Genomic DNA, 22,867 nt, shown 5'->3' with positions numbered 1-22,867 from the left:
TTGATTGACTGTATGATTACAATGATGTTCTTTTTTTCTTTACTCAATTGCATTGCCATTATTATTTCAAAATATATTAGTAGCTCATTTAATGTTTTTTTTTGCTTGTTTGTTTGTTTTAAACGACCAGTTTTTCAGGTAGGCTATGTATGATAAACAAATGTTTCAATCAATAAATAAATAAGTGTCAGTGCGGTCTCCTCACGCTGAACGGGAAAAAATAGATTTTAGACCGTATATGGTCACGTTTAAGAACGATTACGTAGAATTTGTTGGGGGCGTGTCTGCAGAAACCAACGCTGGAGATAAAGGGGTGTGGCATGTTTATAATATTTCATTAACGAACTTGGTCTCATGACAAAAGTATAAATATTGTGTAGAGCGTTTTAAACAAATTTTCGTAAGGTTATTGCATGTCATGGTACATTTTGTGACTCTTTATATTTCATCCGGGACACCCCTTCAGTCTCACGTTGGTCTGGTCGAGGTTTGCGGAAGCGACGCTGAAATCCGGAAGTTTGGGCGGTGGTTGAACGCGGCTGGGAACTGTCGATCTTATTTGTTCGGTGAGACGCTACTTTTCTTTTTAAATTACTAAAAAGTGATCTGTAGTGACTGTTCGTAAGGGTCGTTTGTAAGATTTAGTTACTAAATTCTATTTTTATTATAACGTTTAATATAATTTATACGAGTTCGGGGTTCTGATTAAAAATCCCTCAAAATATTGCCCAGAAAGTGTTATTTAACGTTATTTGTAGTATATTCAAGTGCTACTCGCTTGTAGTTTTAAATTTTGTAGTTATGTAACGTTAAGCTCTTGCCAAAGTCTAGTTATACTTGCTTCCTGTCTCATTTCATGGTTTGTTTGACCTTGTCATCGAAAATATGCTAAAATGGCTTTGAGCTTTACTGTAAACAGTGTCCTCATTAACTCAAATGTGCTATAATTAAATCAAATAGGTCAGTAATGTAGGCTACGATGATACAGAGGCGCTCGCCCTCCTTCCGCAGGCTTTATTGATCCCAGTGTGAGCAAAGTCTGTGGCTGATGTAATGCAGGAGGACTTGCCGCAACATTTCAGCAGATACTGCAACAGGGTTTTCATAATAGCCGGGGTTGATTAACTGATCTGAGGCATATTGCTTTTATGGGAAAGTGTTACTATATTGTTATTAAAAGACATCGATTCACATCTATTAACAACTGTTGCCCTGGCTGAAGAGATTTTACATTCTCAATAAGACATTTTTGCTTTTATATGGTTTCTGTAGGTCTAAATAAGGTATTTAAAAGACGTAATTCCCCCTTTCACAAATTAAGGCCTTTTAAAAAAAATCTTAAATCGGAGCAGAAAGTCTTAAATTCATTAAGTCGTTGCATAAATGAACATCTTCCTAGTTTTTTCCCCCAATACAAATATCTAAACATCCTTAAATCAAGATAATGTTACTTGAAATGCAGAGTGAAGATAGTCTTGTTTTGAGATATTGAAGTGAGCTTATGCTTTTTTTTTAATATTAGCTAATTTCATGTTGATCAGTTTGACAGAAAACGAGACTTTGCTTCTCAAGTAAATGTCTTGATTTAAGACTCTTTACATGTTTGAACTGGAAAATAAGAAAACTACTGAGGGAAGAACAGCACTGCATTTTTCGATCAGAATGTACAGTAAAGTTTTGTTGTTGTAAAATGAATTAAAAGCAATGCAGTAGATCTTTTGGAAGTTGTATTTTCAAACTTTTAAAGTGCTAATACAACTCATTTTGCGATCCCTAGACATTTGCATTTAGTGACATTGTTTTCCCTTCAGTTTATTCCTTACATTTTCTTTACATGCTCTTAAAAAAAAAAAAAGAAAAGTACCTTCAGGAAAACCTGCAGATACCTAGTTTTGCAGAACCAACAAGACGTTATAGATGTCTTTTCATTTTGCTTGGTGCACAAAAAGAATGCACAATTCAATCTTATTATAATTCTTTTTTGAGCTGAATAGTAAACTGTTTATTTTTGGCAAGTGAATCTGTAAGTGTTGGGGCTTGTTTGTGATGCGTCTGTCTTTTTTTTTTTTTTTCCAGCTTGTAGGTAAAACCAAATACAGCCAAAATGTCGAGCAAATGTCGTACCAAGGGAAAGATCACCAAGAAACGCCCTCAGCGGGCAACCTCCAATGTCTTCGCTATGTTCGATCAGTCGCAGATTCAGGAGTTTAAGGAAGCGTTCAACATGATCGACCAGAACCGCGACGGTTTCATTGATAAGGAGGATCTTCATGACATGCTTGCTTCTCTTGGTAAGATTTTACTAGCATCGAGGACCACAGTCAGTTCCTGGATGGCTTACAATTCTTGCTTTTGTTTTGCATTGTTTCCAATTTAATTGTACTTTCTCCTGAGTACATAATGCAGGAACTGGTCACATTTGGAAGATTGCAATGCCACTTTTCACGTTAAACACCTCTTACTTTTAAAACGTGTTGTAGTTCTTGTGGTGACTCGTGTAAAATTGATCTAGATTACAAAACGTCTGGAGCACAAAACCAGTCTTTAGTCACTGGGGTGTATTTTTAGCAATAGCCAACAATGGTATGCCAAATAGCCAAAAATCATTAGGATATTAAGTAAAGATATTTTGTAAATTTCCTACTGTAAATATATCAAAACTTCATTTTTGATTAGTAAAATGCACAAGTAATATACAACTTTAAAGGCAATTTTCTCAATATTTAGATTTTTTAATAGTTAATAGTTTCCAGATAATAGTTTCAAATAGTTGTATCTCGGCCAAATATTGTCCTATCTTAACAAAACGTACATCAACGGAAAGCTTATTTATTTTTCAATTTCAAAACGTTGACCCTCATGGCTAGTCTTGAGGTCCAGGGTCACATATGTTTGTGAATCTGATGTGTGGATCTCTGTCTCTTAGGGAAGAACCCAACAGATGACTATTTGGAGACAATGATGACTGAAGCTCCTGGGCCCATAAACTTCACTATGTTTCTCACGATGTTTGGAGAGAAGCTTAACGGGACAGACCCAGAGGAAGTCATTCGTAATGCGTTTGCCTGCTTTGACGAGGAAGGAACAGGTGAACAGATTGTCTCTTCTTGAATTCATGCAACACAATTTATGCAGCAGTCATGCTGCGCATCAATGAATGCCTTTAAAATGAATAGCTGAATATTACAGCTGTCCTGCACTCAACGTGATTTTAAGCTTAAATATGAGGTTTATTTACTGTGTCTGAATTATATGTAAAATTACCTTCCATTTGAGTTACACAGTTTTAACTAAAAATAAACCTGGTAACAGTTACAATAAGGTTCATTAGTTCACATTAGTTAACATGAACTAGGAATGAACAATACTTCTACAACATTTATTAATCTTAGTTAATTTCAGCATTTACTAATGCGTTATTAAAATCACGAGTTGTGCTTGTTAACATTAGATAATGCACTGTGAACTAACATGAATAAACAATGAACAACTATTTTTATTAACTAAAATTAAAAAAGATGAATAAATAGTGTGATGTATTGTTCATTGTTTGTTCATATTAGTTAATACATTAATGTTAACAAATGACAAGTATTACCAATAAACTTAATGTGATGCATGTTGCTAAGTCATGCATGAATGAAATGGTTAAAAAATATAAAATCATGGCATAGTTTATTATTAACTATTTGCTTTTATTAACTATTTATATTTAATCGGCATAAATCAGTTCATTGTGAAAATTACATTTATTCAGTTAAAAAGTTAACCCTCTTAACAAACCCGCAGATCGGACTAAGATGAAGCTGTGATTTTTATTTATTTTTATTTTTTTCTTCTCGCAGGCTTCGTTCAGGAGGACTACCTGAGAGAGCTGTTGACCACTATGGGTGATCGATTCACGGATGAAGAAGTCGACGAGCTCTTCAGAGAAGCGCCGATCGATAAAAAGAGCAACTTCAACTACGTGGAGTTCACCCGTATTCTTAAACACGGAGCCAAAGACAAAGACGATTAAACAAACAAAACGCCCTGCGTCCTCTTTAAAAATCCTCCTTTAGGTGAGAGAATCCGTGCTGTCCGTTGACCCGAATCCCCATGAGAACCCACCTTTAACTTTAATATACTGAATGAAAATTAAGTGTTTACTCTGTGCAACTCACTGGAATAAGATCTCATATTTTGAATGGGTTATGATATAGAATCACAGTTAATGCTACTCATGGTTTGAGCTGTTAAAATGGAAGATTGAACCATGCACTTTTTTTTTTTTTTTTTTTTTTTTGGGTGTTTAAACTTGTTTTATTCTTAGGCTTGCATGCCGGTGTTTTGGTTTATGCCAACTGGAACAAATTCCACTTGATTTCATCACACCTCACTGTTAACTGGTGAAAGTATTTCATAAGTACAGGGCTCTCATGGATCATGTTTTCATATATTTTGACCATGTCTTGGGTTTTAATAATAGTAACTTTAAAGTACATACATAGTCACACTCAGTAAGTTGTCTCTCAGACGTCTAAGACGAGTCTCATTTTTTGTGTTGATTCAGATGATAAAAAATGTGAACGTGTTAATGTTTAGATGCATTTGATCTCATTTGATTTCATTGCCTAACTTTTTACATTTTGTAATATTAAATATTTTGAATAAATCTCTCGTTAAAACTTTCATGTGCAGTTTTTTGTTTTTGTTTATTTATATAGACAGTTGTGCTCGTAAGTTTACATATCCCTTGCAGAATGTGCAAAATGTTAATAATTGAAACCAAATAAGAGGGATCATGAAAATTGCATGTTATTTTTTATTTAATACTGTCCTGAATAAGCTATTTCACATAACAGATTTGCATATACTCCACAAGACAAAATAATAACTGAATTTATAAAAATGACCTGTTCAAAAGTTTACATACCCTTGAATCTTAATAATCTGTGTTGTTTCCTGGATGATCCACGACTGTTTTTATATTTTGTGATAGTTGTTCATGTGTCCCTCGTTGGTCCTGAGCAGTTCAACTGCCTGCTGTTCTTCAGAAAAATCCTCCAGCTCCTGCACGTTCTTTGGTTTTCCAGCATCTGCATATTTGAACCTTTTCCAAAAGTGACTGTATGATTTTGAGATCCATCTTTTCACACTGAGGGCAACTGAGGGACTCATACACAGCTATTACAAAAGGTGGAAACATTTACTGATGCTCAAGAAGGCAACACAATGCATTAAGAGACGGGGGTGTAACTATTGTAAGTACTGCAATTTAAAATAAAATAATTATTAAAATGATCAAATATGTATTTCTAAATTAGTTCAAAATAATATATACTCAATTATTATTGTTATTATTCAAATTGACTGGCTTCCTCAAAACAGTAGTATGCATATAATGTGGACTGAGACACTATCACAACAAAAAAAACTGCAATGTAAATAATAAAAAGCAGCTTTTGCCCTAGGTACATGGTACAATTCACAAGAATATTATTTGAATCTCTTAAAATAATAAACTTCATTACATTATTTAATTCTGTCCAAATCTTAGAGTAATGAGGCAAGAGAGCTAGTATCTAAACAGGTTAAGGCTATTCTGCATCATTTTTTTGCAGATTTACATGGAAACTTATTCAATCAAATGTGAGAAGCCTGATATTTAGATTTTCCCCAAGCGCCGCTGCGAAGGAAACAGTAGGTGGCGCTGTGGATTGCGGCCGCCGCAGATACTACAAAACAACACGAGGAGGAAGAAGAAAGATTCATTTTCTGTTTACTTCTGATTAAAATTAGACGGTAAGAGCTGAGATACGAGCTTGTGTCATTGTGGTCATTATGTTATGAAACACACAGATGGCTGAGTCAAAATACGTTGATGTTGCGCTGAAATACCGCTAAAAGTGAGTTTTTGAACACAGAAACTTTTATTACATGACAGCGTGAAAGACTGTACGACTGATTAGCTTATAGTTGTTTTACAACTAACACTAATGTGTTTTTTGTTATTTTTCACACAAGGCACGGAAATGTCAGTTTTCCCTCAGCTTTCCATGAGCCCAGAAGTGCGAGAACATCTTCGCAATGTTTATACAAACAACGAGGTGGGCACTTTCAGTCAAATACCTGTACATTTTCCTTGTAAGTTTTTTTTTTTTGTTTGTTTTTTGAAAACTGTGTCGCCTGATTCCATCGTCCACTGAACATCATACAAAGAAATGCTCCAAAATAAACAAAACAGCACAATATACTCCAAGTCTTCATAAGCCATCCTCCATAAGTTTCTTTGGAGGCATAAAAAAAAATTAGACATAATAAACAGTAGAGCTGTAAAATTAACGTGGACAGCATAAAGTAAAACCAAAAGTTTGGAAAAAATAAGATTTAGAATAATTTCTGAAGGATCATGTGACACTGAAGACTGGAGTAATGATGCTGAAAATACAGCTTTGATCACAGAAATAAATTACATTTTTATATATATATATATATATATATATATATATATAAATATACGTATGTATATACACACACACACATATATGTCAGGTCCATAAATATTGGGACATCGACACAATTCTAACATTTTTGGCTCTATACACCACCACAATGGATTTCAAATGAAACGAACAAGATGTGCTTTAACTGCAGACTGTCAGCTTTACTTTGAGGGTATTTACATCCAAATCAAGTGAACGGTGTAGGAATTACAACAGTTTGCATATGTGCCTCCCACTTGTTAAGGGACCAAAAGTAATGGGACAATTGGCTTCTCAGCTGTTCCATGGCCAGGGGTGTGTTATTCCCTCATTATCCCAATTACAATGAGCAGATAAAAGGTCCAGAGTTCATTTCAAGTGTGCTATTTGCATTTGGAATCTGTTGCTGTCAACTGTCAAGACGAGATCCAAAGAGCTGTCACTATCAGTGAAGCAAGCCATCATTAGGCTGAAAAAACAAAACAAACCCATCAGAGAGATGCAAAAACATTAGGCGTGGCCAAAACAACTGTTTGGAACATTCTTAAAAAGAAGGCACGCACCGGTGAGCTCAGCAACACCAAAAGACCCGGAAGACCACGGAGAACAACTGTGATGGATGACCGAAGAATTCTTTCCCTGGTGAAGAAAACACCCTTCACAACAGTTGGCCAGATCAAGAACACTCTCCAGGAGGTAGGTGTACAGGTGCTGGTCATATAATTAGAATATCATCAAAAAGTTGATTTATTTCACTAATTCCATTCAAAAAGTGAAACTTGTATATTATATTCATTCATTACACACAGACTGATATATTTCAAATGTTTATTTCTTTTAATTTTGATGATTAGAGCTTACAGCTCATGAAAGTCAAAAATCAGTATCTCAAAATATTAGAATATTACTTAAGACCAATACAAAGAAAGGATTTTTAGAAATCTTGGCCAACTGAAAAGTATGAAAATGAAAAGTATGAGCATGTACATCACTCAATACTTAGTTGGGGCTCCTTTTGCCTGAATTACTGCAGCAATGCGGCGTGGCATGGAGTCGATCAGTCTGTGGCACTGCTCAGGTGTTATGAGAGCCCAGGTTGCTCTGATAGTGGCCTTCAGCTCATCTGCATTGTTGGATCTGATGTCTCTCATCTTCCTCTTGACAATACCCCACAGATTCTCTATGGGGTTCAGGTCAGGCGAGTTTGCTGGCCAATCAAGCACAGTAACACTATGGTCATTGAACCAGCTTTTGGTACCTTTGGCAGTGTGGGCAGGTGCCAAGTCCTGCTGGAAAATGAAATCAGCATCTCCATAAAGCTTGTCAACAGAAGGAAGCCTGAAGTGCTCCAAAATGTCCTGGTAGATGGCTGCGTTGACTGTGGACTTCAGAAAACACAGTGGACCAACACCAGCAGATGACATGGCAGCCCAAATCATCACTGACTGTGGAAACTTCACACTGGACTTCAAGCAACATGGATTCTGTGCCTCCACTCTTCCTTCAGACTCTGGGACCTTGATTTCCAAATGAAATGTGAAATTTACTTTCATCTGAAAAGAGGACTTTGGACCACTGAGCAACAGTCCAGTTCTTTTTCTCCACAGCCCAGTTAAGATGCCTCTGACGTTGTCTCTGGTTCAGAAGTGGCTTGGTAGCCCTTTTCCTGAAGACGTCTGAGCGTGGTGACTCTTGATGCACTGACTCCAGCTTCAGTTCTCTCCTTGTGAAGCTCTCCCAAGTGTTTGAATCGGCTTTGCTTGACTGTATTCTCAAGCTTGCGGTCATCCCTGTTGCTTAGGCACCTTTTCCTACCCAAATTCTTCCTTCCAGTCAACTTTGCATTTAATATGCTTTGATACAGCACTCTGTAAACAGCCACACCTTTCAGTAATGACCTTCTGTGACTTACCCTCTTTGTGGAGGGTGTCAATGTTCGTCTTCTGGATCATTGCCAAGTCAGCAGTGTTCCCCATTATTGTGGTTTCAAAGAACAAGAGATACCCAGAATTTATACTGTAGGGATGGTCATTTATTCAAACTCAAATGTAAATATTCTAATATTTTGAGATACTGATATTTGACTTTCATAAATCATCAAAATTAAAAGAAATAAACATTTGAAATATATCAGTCTGTGTGTAATGAATGAATATAATATACAAGTTTCACTTTTTGAATGGAATTAGTGAAATCAACTTTTTGATGATATTCTAGTTATATGACCAGCACCTGTATGTGTGTCAAAGTCAACAATCAAGAGAAGACTTCACCAGAGTGAATACAGAGGGTTCACCACAAGATGTAAACCATTGGTGAGCCTCAAAAACAGGAAGGTCAGATTAGAGTTTAAAAAAAGCCTTCACAGTTCTGGAACAACATCCTATGGACAGATGAGACCAAGATCAACTTGTACCAGAGTGATGGGAAGAGAAGTGTATGGAGAAGGAAAGGAACTGCTCATGATCCTAAGCATACCACCTCATCAGTGAAGATGGTGGTGGTAGTGTCATGGCGTGGGCATGTATGGCTGCCAGTGGAACTGGTTCTCTTGTATTTATTGATGATGTGACTGCTGACAAAAGCAGCAGGATGAATTCTGAAGTGTTTCGGGCAATATTATCTGCTCATATTCAGCCAAATGCTTCAGAACTCATTGGACGGCACTTCACAGTGCAGATGGACAATGACCCAAAGCATACTGCAAAAGCAACCAAAGAGTTTTTGAATGGAAAGAAGTGGACTGTTATGCAATGGCTAAGTTAATCACCTGACCTGAATCCGATTGAGCATGCATTTCACTTGCTGAAGACAAAACTGAAGGCAAAATGCTCCAAGAACAAGCAGGAACTGAAGACGGTTGCAGTAGAGCATCACCAGGGATGAAACCCAGTGTCTGGTGATGTCTATGCGTTCCAGACTTCAGGCTGTAATTGACTGCAAAGGATTTGCAACCAAGTATTAAAAAGTGAAAGTTTGATTTATGATTATTATTCTGTGCCATTACTTTTGGTCCCTTAACAAGTGGGAGGCACATATGCAAACTGTTGTAATTCCTACACCGTTCACCTGATTTGGATGTAAATACCCTCAAATTAAAGCTGACAGTCTGCAGTTAAAGCACATGCAGTTGTTCGTTTCATTTGAAATCCATTGTGGTGGTGTATAGAGCCAAAAATGTTATAATTGTGTCGATGTCCCAATATTTATGGACCTGACTATATATATTTATATATGTATATATGTGACCCTGGACCACAAAACCAGTCATAAGGGTAAATTTTTTGAAATTGAGATTTATACCTCATCGGAAAGCTGAATAAATGCTTTTCATTGATGTATGGTTTGTTATGATAGATACAACTATTTGAAAATCTGGAATCTGAGGGTGCAAAAAAATCTAAATATTGAGAAAATCGCCTTTAAAGTGGTCCAAATGAAGTTCTTAGCAATGCATATTACTAATCAAAAATTAAGTTTTTATATATTTACAAAATATCTTCATGGAACATGATCTTCACTTAATATCCTAATGATTTTTGGCATAAAAGAAAAAATCTATCATTTTGACCCACACAATGTATTGTTAGCTATTGCTACAAATATACCTGTGCTACTTCTGATTGCTTTTGTGCTCCAGGGTCACATGTGCCATTTGAAAACCCAGTGCATGTCTCTTCTCATGTGTTCTTCTGTAGCTGGTGTGTGAGTCTGGTGCAGATGAGGCTGATCTGGTGTTTGAAGCTCTGCGGTCCTGTCTGTCTCATCCGCCTCTGTTCACTTGTCTGAGAGCCAGCACACACCTGCACTCACTTCAGGACATTCAGCACCGGCTCGAGCAGCATTTAGCACAGGTTTGTGCACATTCACGTGTTGTGCTACATATCCAAAAACGGGGCTCATTATCACACAGACAGAAGACGTATATGAAGACATGCATTTATGAAATAATGTCTTGCAAAAGTGGCCGCACAAAAAAGTATAAAGTCAGTGTGCACGTTTTTATAGGGGCTGGTAAATAGTAACGCAATATGGCTTAGTGAGATTATCAAATTACAAAGTCAAGTCACCTTTATTTATATAGCGCTTTTAACAATACAGATTGTGTCAAAGCACTTAACAGTATCAAATTGGAGGATAGAGTGTCAGTAATGTATAATGATTTATAGTTAAAGGCATTTCATTATTGAATTCAGAGATGTCATTGTCTAGCTCAGTTTAGTTTAAATATTATCTGTGCAATCAAATCGGCGATAATCGCTAGAAATTAAGTGTCCCCTAATCTGTGATCACTTGATTTTCACATTTTCCAACATTTTTTGTGGACGTACGTTTAGCATTTCAACAGATTCATGAAACATTTATAAACCTTTTGTCAAATAAACACAAACTTAAAAGTCTCCTTGCAGTTTTCTGGCCAAAAATAAAAATATTATATATATATATATATATATATATATATATATATATATATATATATATATATATAACAATTGAAAGCGAAAGATTTGAGACATTAAGTATTGTAAGTAGTGTAAAATAAAATTATGAAATTGATCAAATATATATATATATATATTTAAAAAGTTAAATAGAAGTATCAGTCTAGAGTTTCTAAATTAGTAATCTTTATTATTATTATTATTATTCAAATTGACTGGTTTCCTAAAAACAGTAGTATGAATATAATGTGGACTGAGACACTATCACAACTTAAAACAATTTACTATGTAAATAAACAATTTTAAAAAATGATCTAAAAAAAAAATTAAATATTTGATTTGTTTTTAATTTATTTATGTGAATGCCGTTTGACCATTAACTGGCATTAGAGAACCATCAACATGTGACTGTGGAAAGTAAACAAAAGTACAGAACGTAGTGACATTAGTAAGTGTCTGGATACTTCAGTACTTTTTGGGGCCACTGTATGGTGCTGTGAATCAGTGATGAGTCTTGTGCATAGTGTTGTTTAAATGTATAAGAATAGTTTTCAGGATTTTTTTTTTTAATGTCTCTTTGCAGCAGGAAAGGTCTCCATCAGTTTACACTCACCCACAGCTTCCAGATGTTCTGCTGCTTCCAGTCCACGGCCCTCGGTATGCTCACAATACATGTGCAATATTAGAAAATGATTGTATTCTCCCACTTACTTTTATTGTTTTAAAATGGAAGTTCTGTTTATTATCCAGCATGACGATGAGCTGATCGCTGGTATGATGTCTGTTCTCTCAGAAGCTGAGCTCTGTACAGTAATACAGTGACTCTTGATTTGTGTGCATGTGTTTGTTCTGCAGGCCCGTGGATCCGCTGGCCTCTGAAGTGGTAGTTGGTGCTCAGTGTGGTAATGCTGTTCTTCGAGGAGCTCATGTGTTCACGCCTGGCATCCTCAGCACGCCAAAGTGTGAGCAGCGCACACACACACGTGTCACTGTGCATCTTTATTTTTAAGTATTCACACTAGTGTGCTGCTTCCAGGGTGTTGAATGAGAAGTGTTCTTTTTTTTAGACATTAAAATTAGAGTTAGATCCTGCTGACTATGCCATAAATTGTATATGATAAATCCAAATTTCTGGCATGAAACTCTAGATGGCGCAGTCCGATAGGTCTAACTCAATCTGACATAAAGACATCATTATCACATGGCACAGCTGATTGGTTCTCTCCTGTATCGGTAGCCAATGAACTCGCTGCTCAATATTCAAATACTTCGCTAGTGTTTGCTGTAGCAGTAGCAGTGCACTTCAGAAACCCTCCACCTTCCCCAGCTCCACCTGTATCTGCTACGGGGCGATCATGTATACTATGGGAGTTATTCATATGTGTTATATGTGCAGCAGCAGTATTTCTTAAATGTTGTGGATGTATTGGCAGGAGCAGGTCTCGGTACTTACTCTGCTGCCGCAGCAGCAGATCTATTCCGCCAAGACCAAATGTGACCCTTAAAGTGCCCCTATTATGCCATTTTTAAGGTAGCTAATATTGTTTTATGAGTCTCCTAAAACAGGTTTACATGCATCCAAGGTCAAAAAACACTAGTTTTCTCAAAAAATCAATTTCATTTTACCTCATTTCTAAATGATTCGTAAACGACTCGTGCGAAGCGGTCTCTCTAAACCCCTCCTTTCTGTGAGCCCTCACTGCTGTGATTGGTCAGATGGCGCAGTCCTTTGTGATTGGTCTACTGTGTACAGCGAGTGTCGGAAACGGAATGTTCATTGCCATAACGGAATGACTGGAGACTTATCAATACATAGAAAAGATGGTATCTATTGTAACTTTCCAATTCAAGCCGGATTCTGATGATGAAACGGTTGAAGTGGCTGACAAGAGCAGGAGCAGGGCGTTTCTCAGTGTTAAAACAAGTTTACTCTCAAAGCGTAGGATACAGCATCTCGACATGATGTTAGCCACACGGAAATGGACGGGCAAGTTGTTCGTGAGAACGTGGGCGGACATTATGCAAATGTGTTACTTCGTGACGTACAGCCATAACAGAATAAGATTCTAATTCCTGACGACTCGTGCACTGTCGGCTTCACAACTTTGCAGATAGTTTATGTTCACATACAGCTACATGACACACTGCATGAAAGGTAATATTCAAAAAGGCATAATAGGGGCACTTTAAGTCACACAAGTACATTTGTAGCAAGAGCCAACAATACATTGTATGGGTCAAAATGATCATTTTTTTCTTTTATGCCAAAAATCATTAGGATGTTAAGTAAAGATCATGTTCCATGAAGATATTTTGTAAATTTCCTACCCTAAATATATCAAAACTTAATTTGATGAGTAATATGCATTGCTAAGAACTTCATTTGGACAACTTTAAAGGCGATTTTCTCAATTTTTTTATTTTTTTTCGACCCTCGGATTCCAGATTTCCAAATAGTTGTAACTCAGTCAAATACTGTCCCAACAAACCATACATCAATGGAAAGCTTATTTATTCAGCTTTCAGATGATTTATAAATCTCAATTTCAAAAAAATTACCCTGATGACTGGTTTTGTGGTCCAGGGTCACAAATACATTAACATTGTCATGTAGATTACCATGCCAGTCCCTACAAGAGTTGTCATAATAGAAGTAATATTAAATGATTAAATGAAATGATGATTATGAATAATATGAATAATAAATGATTAAATAATTAAATGAATAACAAAACTTCAAGAAAATAAAACACAAGTGTATGGTTGTCCTTTTGGGCTTCACACACATATATATATACACACACACACACACACACACACAGGTGGTTACTAAGAATCCTTTGATCTTCAATAGGATGAATGTGTTTTCAGTATTTTTAAAAGAGTGCTTTAAAAAAATAATACAAATAATAGTAATAATGTTTTACCCAAAAATGAATTCTTTAAGCAAAGTGTTCAGTTGGATATCACATCACCCATTTGAATAGGCAAGCTGCTCGGAAGCAGTTATGCTTAATATTGTGAGGACATTTTTGTAATTATGTCCTTTAATCAGTGTTATTTTATTACCATTGATATACTAATAGATATTGTTTTTATATTTTGACTTCACTTTTAGTTGTTATTGTTTTAGTAGTTTTTTTAATGTCTATATAGTATTTATTTATTTTTATTTCAAATATTTTATTTTTTTTATGTTTTTATTTAGTTTGAGTTATTTTAGTACTTCAGAGCTAAACTAAAAGAGAATGAGAAATCTTGTCTTGGCAAATAGCTGAAATGAAACTTTTTTTTTTTTTTTTTTAAATATCTTTTATTTCAGGTACCTTACATTTACCTTCAGGGAAATACTGAGTATTTGTACTCTCAATTAATATTAAACATCGTGTTTATTAAAAATCAAGAGTGAAAGGAACCAATTCCACCTGGAAGTCACTGTATCACATTTTTATTGATAATAATGCAAGAAATCAAGTTTATTGCTGATTGATTCTAGTGTTTCTCTTCAGAAATGATTTGTTCTTTTCTAATGCTTTATGTATGCGTTGAAATTAACAATTCATATAGAAATAGTTCATTTCACTGCAGAGCCCAAATTATAAGTATGAATACTTGTGTCTTTTGATAAATAATTAATGATCTAGTTTGGACCGCCAATTTTTTCCCTTTCTCTTTGGGGGGGCTGTAGGATTTTTCAGCTTGGGAAAATCTGATTTAGATGAATTAAAATGTTAAATGTTGAAAATCTGTCTGTTTTTGTGTGTTTGTCAGACATGAAAGTGGGCGAGGTGGTGTCTGTGTTTTCTGATGTGGAGGGGAAGTGCACACGCGGAGCCAAAGAGTTCAAGGGCGAGAAGGTGTTTCTGGGAAACGGGATTTCTGAAGTGGATCGCTCAGAAATATTCAGCTCAGATGGACCCGGGAAGTGAGTCAACAAGTTCTCTGTGCAAGTCTTTATGTACTCTGTTGAAAGCCAGAATCGCTTTAACTTGTATGGCGGTCCGTCTCTGTCACTCAGGGGTGTTGCGATTCGAATGACTGAGCCTCTCTATCAGAGCCCTTCCTTTGATGGTGTTCTTACAGATCAGCTCTTTCTACAGGTACCATGCTTCTGTGTCTCAGATAACTACCATTCAAACGAGTATATATACAGTAGTGTGTTCGTATATAGTGTACGTGGTGAACTTTGTTTGATTTTTGGGTAATTATAAAATGTGCTGGAGTTGTTCGAAATGCTTTTTGCATATTTCATACTTATTTTACAGAATGAAGTTGATATTGTGTCCTAAATAAATGACATGTTACTCAGAGACTGCAAATTCACTAACTTCTGTAAATCAAGTTTTTTTTTTTTTTTTTTTTTTAACAGGGTAGGAGTGGTTTTGGTGCAGAGTTGTTTTTTATTTCTGTTATAGCAAACATCTTGTATTTAAACTAGGGCTGTAAGTCGATTAAAATTTTTAATCTAATTAATTACATGATGTGTTGATTAATTAATCACAATATAAATTTGACTCTGAAAGTGCCCACAAAAGATTATTTAAAGCTATTTTTGTGTTAAATGAGAAAGTATCAAGTAGATATTAAAAAATAGTAGCTTTAGAAAGAAATATTTTTCAACATAAAATTTATTGCACATAAACATTTAGGCTACAGCGGCCTAACATAAACTATGGAACATAAAAGAAGATAATTTGAGAAACATCTCAGTATTTTTGTTCATACAATGAAAGTCGGTAACCAAAACAGCGTACAAACAGTCTTCAAAATACCTTCTTTTATGTTCCACGAAAGAAAGGTTTGAAACGACACGAGGGACTTGAGAGTAAATATGACAGAATTATAATTGTTTTGGCTGAACGATCCCTTTAATGTTGTTGTTGTTATTATTAATATATATATATATATATATATATTTATTTTTATGAAATGATACTCTAAATAAGAAACTAAATCTGCCAGCAGGTGGCGGTAAAAATGTCTTTGAGTCATTAATTCATTCGATTCGTTCAAATGACTGATTCATTCAGGAATTAAGTAAACGGCTCTGTTTATGAATGGGCCTTTGAATCATTGATTCACGATTCGTTCAGAACACGGATTCAAAAAGCTCTCCCTTCTCGTGTGTTATCGTATGGTATACGAGACAAAAACTCATACAGGGGCATTTTTGCATCAATACCTTGAATTTTAGGGCGTAACTGCATTTATGGAGTTATTGCCCTGCATCATATTTGTCAGCAATCAACTATATGAAATGTAAGATGATGTACAGGTCTGGGGGCGGGGCCAGTGCATTAACTGCGTTAAAATATTTTAATCACGTTATTTTTTCCATAACTAACTAATTAATTAAGTTTACGCGTTAAACTGACAGTCCTAATTTAAACCCATGAAATTGCAGATCCTGTTGTAAATAATTGTGAATAATCACTTTTTAAAACTGTTGTTCCATTATTACCCTGTTATTATCTTATAGCTAATATTTGGAGTAATATATTTCATAATGTTCCCTTCTAGGTGTTGTTGGATGAGTAGATCATATGAAGTGTTTTTTAATCAACTGAATGTAGTATTGTCCAAAAACCCCAAACAATTAAAAACCTGACCCTGTTTGGTCCAACTTATTAACTTTAAATAGCAAAATCTAATAATAATAATAATTATTATAATTATTGAATTGTTTATAAAAACAATAAATTGTAAAAATAAAAATAATAAAACAAAAAGGCTTTTATAGATAAGTGTAAAGACACAAATAAGTTTCATATGAATCTCAGTCTTTAGATGAAAAGTTTTTAATATAACAAGAAATTCAGTCAAGTGTCTCCAAACTTTTGGCTCATGAGCATTTGTCCAAATGGAGGTGTCTTTGTGAACGTGTATGTTTGCATTTGTTCACACAGAACCTGCCGTCTGTGGTCGTGGGTCATGTTTTAGGACCTCGTCCAGGAGAGCGAATCCTCGACATGTGTGCCGCTCCTGGAGGAAAGACCACACACATCGCTTCTCTCATGGAAAACCAGGCAAGTGTGTGTTAGCAATCCTGTAAGGAGATTATATGATAAGAGTACTTGAAATATTGTCAAGAAAAAGTAGTCCTGGATGAAAACAGACTCTTACATCTTTGCTGTGTCTCCACAGGGTACTGTTGTGGCCTTGGAAAAAATCCGATCCAAAATGGAAAAGATCATTCAGAACGCAAAGATGCTGAAGTTGGACTGTATTAAAGCATATTGCTGTAACAGTGTACGTGCTGTGAGCTCAGATCCCGCTCAGTGCAGTGCAGGTGAGCCTCCATAATCTAAATCCAGCATTACAGACCTGACACGCATACTAAATCCAGCAGATTTCATTCTACGTCAAAAGTGAGTTTATAGGCAACTCATATTGCACTATACCAGTAGTTCAAATAATAACAAACATGGTTTATTAAAATTTAAAGATAAATAGATGCAACATAAATTAATATTATATGCACAATAATAGTCTAACAGTGTTGCACACATGATGCAGTTGCATTATGGACTATTTACATATTATGCACACGATCTACTGACAGCCTGGTCAATGATTTATGAACATGCTGTTTTACCTGAAGTGAATTTTAAGTACATACTTTCTAAAAGTTCTTCTCATTGTCTCTTTATATTTTAATCCGTCGTTCACAGTGACTCTTAAGACAATAGAATAAAATCTCTGGTTTGAATTACTTTAATTGCGTATATGATTTGTAAAAAAAGGTTTCTTTTTTTAAGTTTAGATCAGATTTTAAGCGGAGCATAGTTTTTGTAGACGTACTAATTATAGATTTGTGTGTATTTGTTGACGGTCCCCCATATGCTGAGGAGAGTTTTGACCGGATATTATTAGACGCTCCCTGCAGTGGTTTGGGTCAAAGACCCAACATGAGCTACAGCTGGAGTCTGAAAGAAGTCTGTTCCTACCAGCCTCTGCAGAGAAAACTCTTCACTACGGTAATACAGGACTATAACGCTCATCTTCTAATGCTACTCATCCAGTGTACGTTTTTATGCTTCGATGTTCTCCACAGTAACATGTGTTTGCAGCTTTCCACCTCTAAGTGGCGCTATAACCATAGACTCTGCAAGTTAGAAAGAGACATAAGCTTTCTTTATGATGGTTAAAATGTAAATTCAACATTAAAAAATTATTTACAAAACACAATGACAATGTTTCCGCCATGTGCTAGAAAAAAAGGTAATTATGACTTTTCTCACAATTTTTTGACAAATTTCTCACAAAACTCAGAATTGTGCTAAAAAATTTGAATTGTGAGATAAAAAGTCATAATTACTTAAAAAAAAATAAATAAAATAAAAATAAAAAGTTTATCCTGTGGTGGTAACAAGCTTACATAAAATAAAGGTCTTGATATTAAAGGAAAAATGTTATGTTATAATTTTTAAAAAAAAAAATTTTAATATATATTTATTTACTTGTTATATTATTCAATAATTTTTTTATTAGCTTTTGTTTTTATATTTTCAGTTTATTTTTAGTTTTAGTAATTTAGTGTTTTATTTCAATTAGTTGCAACATTTAACTGGCAACATTTCAAGTTTAAGTTTTGTCTAATATTTATATTTTATTTCAATTTGCAAAAATTATTTTTTAATGATTTTAGTTAATGATAACACAGCTTGGAGTTGTCTATATAATTTTGGCTGGCTGCCTATTGTGAACGTTTCTTTCAGTCACTGAACAGAAGGAGGTTCTGTGTAGCTGTTTGTTGCAGTGTTAGTCTTTTACAGCTTATTAAATGTGTCTGTTTTACACACTTTTGTTTGTAGGCCGTGCGTTTGTTAAAAAGAGGAGGAGTTTTGGTGTACAGCACCTGCACCGTGACGCTTGCGGAGAACGAAGAGCAGGTCGCCTGGGCTCTCAAGACATTCCCCTGTCTAACACTAGAGCCACAGGTGAGGATAAAAACACTGTCAAAACAACCCAGAACTGTCAAAACAAACGGAGTAGTGACTACTTGTGAGTCTAGCTAAAACAGAACAAATACAGGTGCATCTCAATAAATTAGAATGTCGTGGAAAAGTTCATTTATTTCAGTAATTCAACTCAAATTGCGAAACTCGTGTATTAAATAAATTCAATGCACACAGACTGAAGTAGTTTAAGTCTATGGTTCTTTTAATTGTGATGATTTTGGCTCACATTTAACAAAAGCCCACCAATTCACTATCTCAACAAATTAGAATATGGTGACATGCCAATCAGCTAATCAACTCAAAACACCTGCAAAGGTTTCCTGAGCCTTCAAAATGGTCTCTCAGTTTGGTTCACTAGGCTACACAATCATGGGGAAGACTGCTGATCTGACAGTTGTCCAGAAGACAATCATTGACACCCTTCACAAGGAGGGTAAGCCACAAACATTCATTGCCAAAGAAGCTGGATGTTCACAGAGTGCTGTATCCAAGCATGTTAACAGAAAGTTGAGTGGAAGGAAAAAGTGTGGAAGAAAAAGATGCACAACCAACCGAGAGAACCGCAGCCTTATCAGGATTGTCAAGCAAAATCGATTCAAGAATTTGGGTGAACTTCACAAGGAATGGACTGAGGCTGGGTTCAAGCCATCAAGAGCCACCACACACAGACGTGTCAAAGAATTTGGCTACAGTTGTCGTATTCCTCTTGTTAAGCCACTCCTGAACCACAGACAACGTCAGAGGCGTCTTACCTGGGCTAAGGAGAAGAAGAACTGGACTGTTGCCCAGTGGTCCAAAAGTTTTGTATTTCATTTGGAAACCAAGGTCCTAGAGTCTGGAGGAAGGGTGGAGAAGCTCATAGCCCAAGTTGCTTGAAGTCCAGTGTTAAGTTTCCACAGTCTGTGATGATTTGGGATGCAATGTCATCTGCTGGTGTTGGTCCATTGTGTTTTTTGAAAACCAAAGTCACTGCACCCGTTTATCAAGAAATTTTGGATCACTTCAATCTTTCTGCTGACCAGCTTTTTGAAGATGCTGATTTCATTTTCCAGCAGGATTTGGCACCTGCCCACACTGCCAAAAGCACCAAACGTTGGTTAAATGACCATGGTGTTGGTGTGCTTGACTAGCCAGCAAACTCACCAGACCTGAACCCCAGAGAGAATCAAGAGGAAAATGAGAAACAAGAGACCAAAAAATGCAGATGAGCTGAAGGCCACTGTCAAAGAAACCTGGGCTTCCATACCACCTCAGCAGTGCCACAAACTGATCACCTCCATGCCACGCTGAATTGAGGCAGTAATTAAAGCAAAAGAAGCCCCTACCAAGTATTGAGTACATATACAGTAAATTAACATACTTTCCAGAAGGCCAACAATTCACTAAAAATGTTTTCTTTATTGGTCTTATGAAGTATTCTAATTTGTTGAGATAGTGAATTGGTGGGTTTTTGTTAAATGTGAGCCGAAATCATCACAATTAAAAGAACCAAAGACTTAAACTACTTCAGTCTGTGTGCACTGACTGAATTTATTTAATACACGAGTTTCACAATTTGAGTTGAATTACTGAAATAAATGCACTTTTCCACGACATTCTAATTTATTGTATATATATATATACAACAGTTCTTTCTGGTCCTCGAATCTGATTGGCTGAGAGGAATGGGATATTCTAGTGATAACAGAACTCCAACCGTTTCGCTGCTTGTATCACTCCGCCTGCAGTATTTCTCACAGCGAGTGTCACCCAAATCCCCTATAATTTTATAAATAATACTGTTTTTGTGTTACGGAATGTTTTTTTTTTTTTTTAGGCGAGAATGTACTTGTTTAGAGTTCAAATATGCGGTTTATTAATAAAGATAACATCTATTTAAAATTTGCTTCGGCTCAGCTGTTAAACTTTCAAACTGAGATTTGAATCCGTGGCGGAAGGAAGTAGTTCTTACGGTGGCCTAGAGAGCTCAATGTGCTGCAACTTCAGAAAACACATGCACATAGAAAAAGCACCAGCAAATGAAGAAAACGCGTGCTGCAAATACTCGCAACAAAACTAAAAGAAACGCCCAAGTAGCACAAACCACAACAAAATTAAAATTAACTATGTTATATATTTATATTTGCAGCGTGTTTCTTTATTTGTTTAAATTGTGAGCATTTGCAGCGGGTGTTGTCAAATTGATGAAGGTTCACCCAAAAATGAAAATTACTCCATGTTTTACTCCCCCTCGACGCAGCCCAGGCGTATATAACTTTCTTCTTTTAGATGAATCCAATCGTAGATATATAAAAAATTGTCCTGGCTCTTTTAAGGTTTATAATGGCAGTAGGTGGGTGTTTTTGTTTAACAGTCCCAAAGTAGTGCATCCATCCATAATAAAACATGCCTCACACGGCTCTGGATGAAAAAAGGCCTCCTGTAGCGAATCCGTGCGTTTTTGTAAAAAAAAATATCCATTTGTAAAATGATATAAACAGTTTTTTTGTAACGTCCACTAACTGTTATACGCGCGTTCACGAGAGACTGTCTTTCTGGCACCTAGGACTAATGGACTAATTAAATTTTTGGGTGAACTAACCCTTTAATTTGCAGGTGTTTTTATTTTATTTTTTTTCTATTTGTATGCATTTTTCATTTGCAACGCGTTGAGCTCACTCACTCGGTCACCATAACTTCTGCACAAAAAAGTGTGTTTAAAACTGCTGTATAAATGCAGTATCACATACATTGCTCAAAGACTGTACATTATGTACATATTTCTGTCTTTTGACTGCCATAATCCATCTCTATTTATTTTTTTCTTCTTTTGAAAAGGAATGGAAACTTAATAGTGACTTTTTTTTTTTCTTTGTTCTTAGTATACCCTGCTAAAAAAATACATTTATTACAGCTTCCCTACCTTTGAAAAGCACGGACTGCTGGAAAAGCGCTTCTGTTATGAAATGGTCTATAACAAAGTTTCAATTGACATATAACTGGTGATGTTATTGTAGTGTAATCACTTAAGTATTAGTAATTAACTGCTGTATTTTAGACAGTTGCAATATGCTGTGTCAACCCGGTAACTAATGTTGTGTTTGTTGAATATGACTGGGTAATTATAATGTGGTGGAGCAAAGGCTGTGAGAGTTAGTGAAAGCTTGGATTCGTCTTCTTTTCCAGGTGCCTGTTTTAGGATCGGAGGGGATGCCGGGAGCGGGTCTGTCATGTGACCAGCGGCGGCTGCTACAGAGATTTAGGCCAGAATTAGCATGGAGAGGAGCAGGTGTCCCACATTCCCCTGAGAGCCTCCTACAAAACGCCAACACGGATACTATCGGCTTTTTTATTTCCAAGTTCATAAAAAGGTAGTAAGCTGAAGAAGTAGGGCTTTTTTATCGGATAAACAGTTGAGCACAACAAAGCTATGTTGTGGGTCCATTGACTTTTATCGTATGAACAAAAAAATATCAGGTGATGTTTATGCAGCAGGTTTTCGTTTACTTGAACCACTTATTTGAAGGACACAAATTAAATGACATGGGGTAAAAATATTTATTTATCCTCAGAAAGGAAACGGAAGGGTGTGTAAACTTTTGAATAGGATCATCTGTGTAAATTATTATGCCTTCAGAATTTATATATTTACGCATTTCCCAAAACGACTATTTAAATAGATCATCCTTTTCAAATGTTTACTCGATTAATGTAGTTTGTTGCCTTTATGACTTTCAAATAATGTTTTTCATTTTTCATAATGGGCATAATTTTCATAATTGTCAGTATGTGCTTCACTGCTCAGAAAACATACAAACAGTCACTGATCCTCAAGAAAGCTACAGACCAGAATGTAAACTTTTATAGTAACAGGATTGTGTGTTCAAATTCAGTTATTTGTTGTTGTGCAATGTATGTTTAAGGAAAAATAATAATAAAAAACATTTTTTATGATACCTCTTTTTTTTAAACGGTAAATATTCTGCAACTTCACGAGCACTGAGAGATAATAAAGAATTGC

At 35.7% G+C, this 22,867-nt stretch overlaps 2 protein-coding genes across 5 annotated transcripts; both read left to right on the top strand.

The window, feature by feature from the left end:
- Positions 1–406: 406 nt before the first annotated feature.
- Positions 407–4,671, top strand: myl12.1 (myosin, light chain 12, genome duplicate 1). Its single transcript, XM_058782198.1, has 4 exons — positions 407–566; positions 2,077–2,291; positions 2,927–3,088; positions 3,846–4,671. Exons 2-4 carry the CDS (start codon positions 2,105–2,107, stop codon positions 4,016–4,018), a joined length of 522 nt encoding a protein of 173 aa, XP_058638181.1. The 5' UTR covers positions 407–566; positions 2,077–2,104; the 3' UTR covers positions 4,019–4,671.
- A 981-nt stretch (positions 4,672–5,652) lies between these two features.
- Positions 5,653–22,802, top strand: nsun6 (NOP2/Sun RNA methyltransferase 6). Of its 4 annotated transcripts, none has more exons than XM_058782194.1 (12): positions 5,653–5,784; positions 6,007–6,089; positions 10,163–10,318; positions 11,490–11,563; positions 11,762–11,868; positions 14,678–14,831; positions 14,925–15,006; positions 16,813–16,932; positions 17,051–17,195; positions 17,717–17,883; positions 18,721–18,846; positions 22,033–22,802. In XM_058782194.1, the coding sequence occupies exons 2-12, from the start codon at positions 6,015–6,017 to the stop codon at positions 22,219–22,221; spliced, it is 1,395 nt and encodes a 464-aa protein (XP_058638177.1). In that variant the 5' UTR covers positions 5,653–5,784; positions 6,007–6,014; the 3' UTR covers positions 22,222–22,802. The 4 variants fall into 4 exon arrangements, with proteins under 4 accessions (XP_058638177.1, XP_058638179.1, XP_058638180.1 ...); XM_058782196.1 differs by having other exon boundaries at positions 5,729–5,888; positions 11,493–11,563; XM_058782197.1 differs by having other exon boundaries at positions 5,729–5,888; positions 17,735–17,883.
- Positions 22,803–22,867: the final 65 nt, after the last annotated feature.

The sequence above is a fragment of the Onychostoma macrolepis genome, chromosome 07 (assembly GCF_012432095.1).
Source record: "Onychostoma macrolepis isolate SWU-2019 chromosome 07, ASM1243209v1, whole genome shotgun sequence".
NCBI classification, from domain to species: domain Eukaryota; kingdom Metazoa; phylum Chordata; class Actinopteri; order Cypriniformes; family Cyprinidae; genus Onychostoma; species Onychostoma macrolepis.
The sequence above is the reverse complement of the archived record's forward strand: the minus strand, read 5'-3'. Positions and strand labels throughout refer to the sequence as shown.

Coding starts and splice junctions, on each gene's coding strand:
- nsun6 (XM_058782194.1), top strand. CDS start 6,015: ATGTCAGTTTTCCCTCAGCTTTCCATGAGCCCAGAAGTGCGAGAACAT. Junction 16,933..17,050: donor CTTCTCTCATGGAAAACCAG/GCAAGTGTGTGT, acceptor GTGTCTCCACAG/GGTACTGTTGTGGCCTTGGA. Junction 17,884..18,720: donor AGAGAAAACTCTTCACTACG/GTAATACAGGAC, acceptor TTTTGTTTGTAG/GCCGTGCGTTTGTTAAAAAG.
- myl12.1 (XM_058782198.1), top strand. CDS start 2,105: ATGTCGAGCAAATGTCGTACCAAGGGAAAGATCACCAAGAAACGCCCT. Junction 2,292..2,926: donor TGACATGCTTGCTTCTCTTG/GTAAGATTTTAC, acceptor TCTGTCTCTTAG/GGAAGAACCCAACAGATGAC. Junction 3,089..3,845: donor CTTTGACGAGGAAGGAACAG/GTGAACAGATTG, acceptor TTCTTCTCGCAG/GCTTCGTTCAGGAGGACTAC.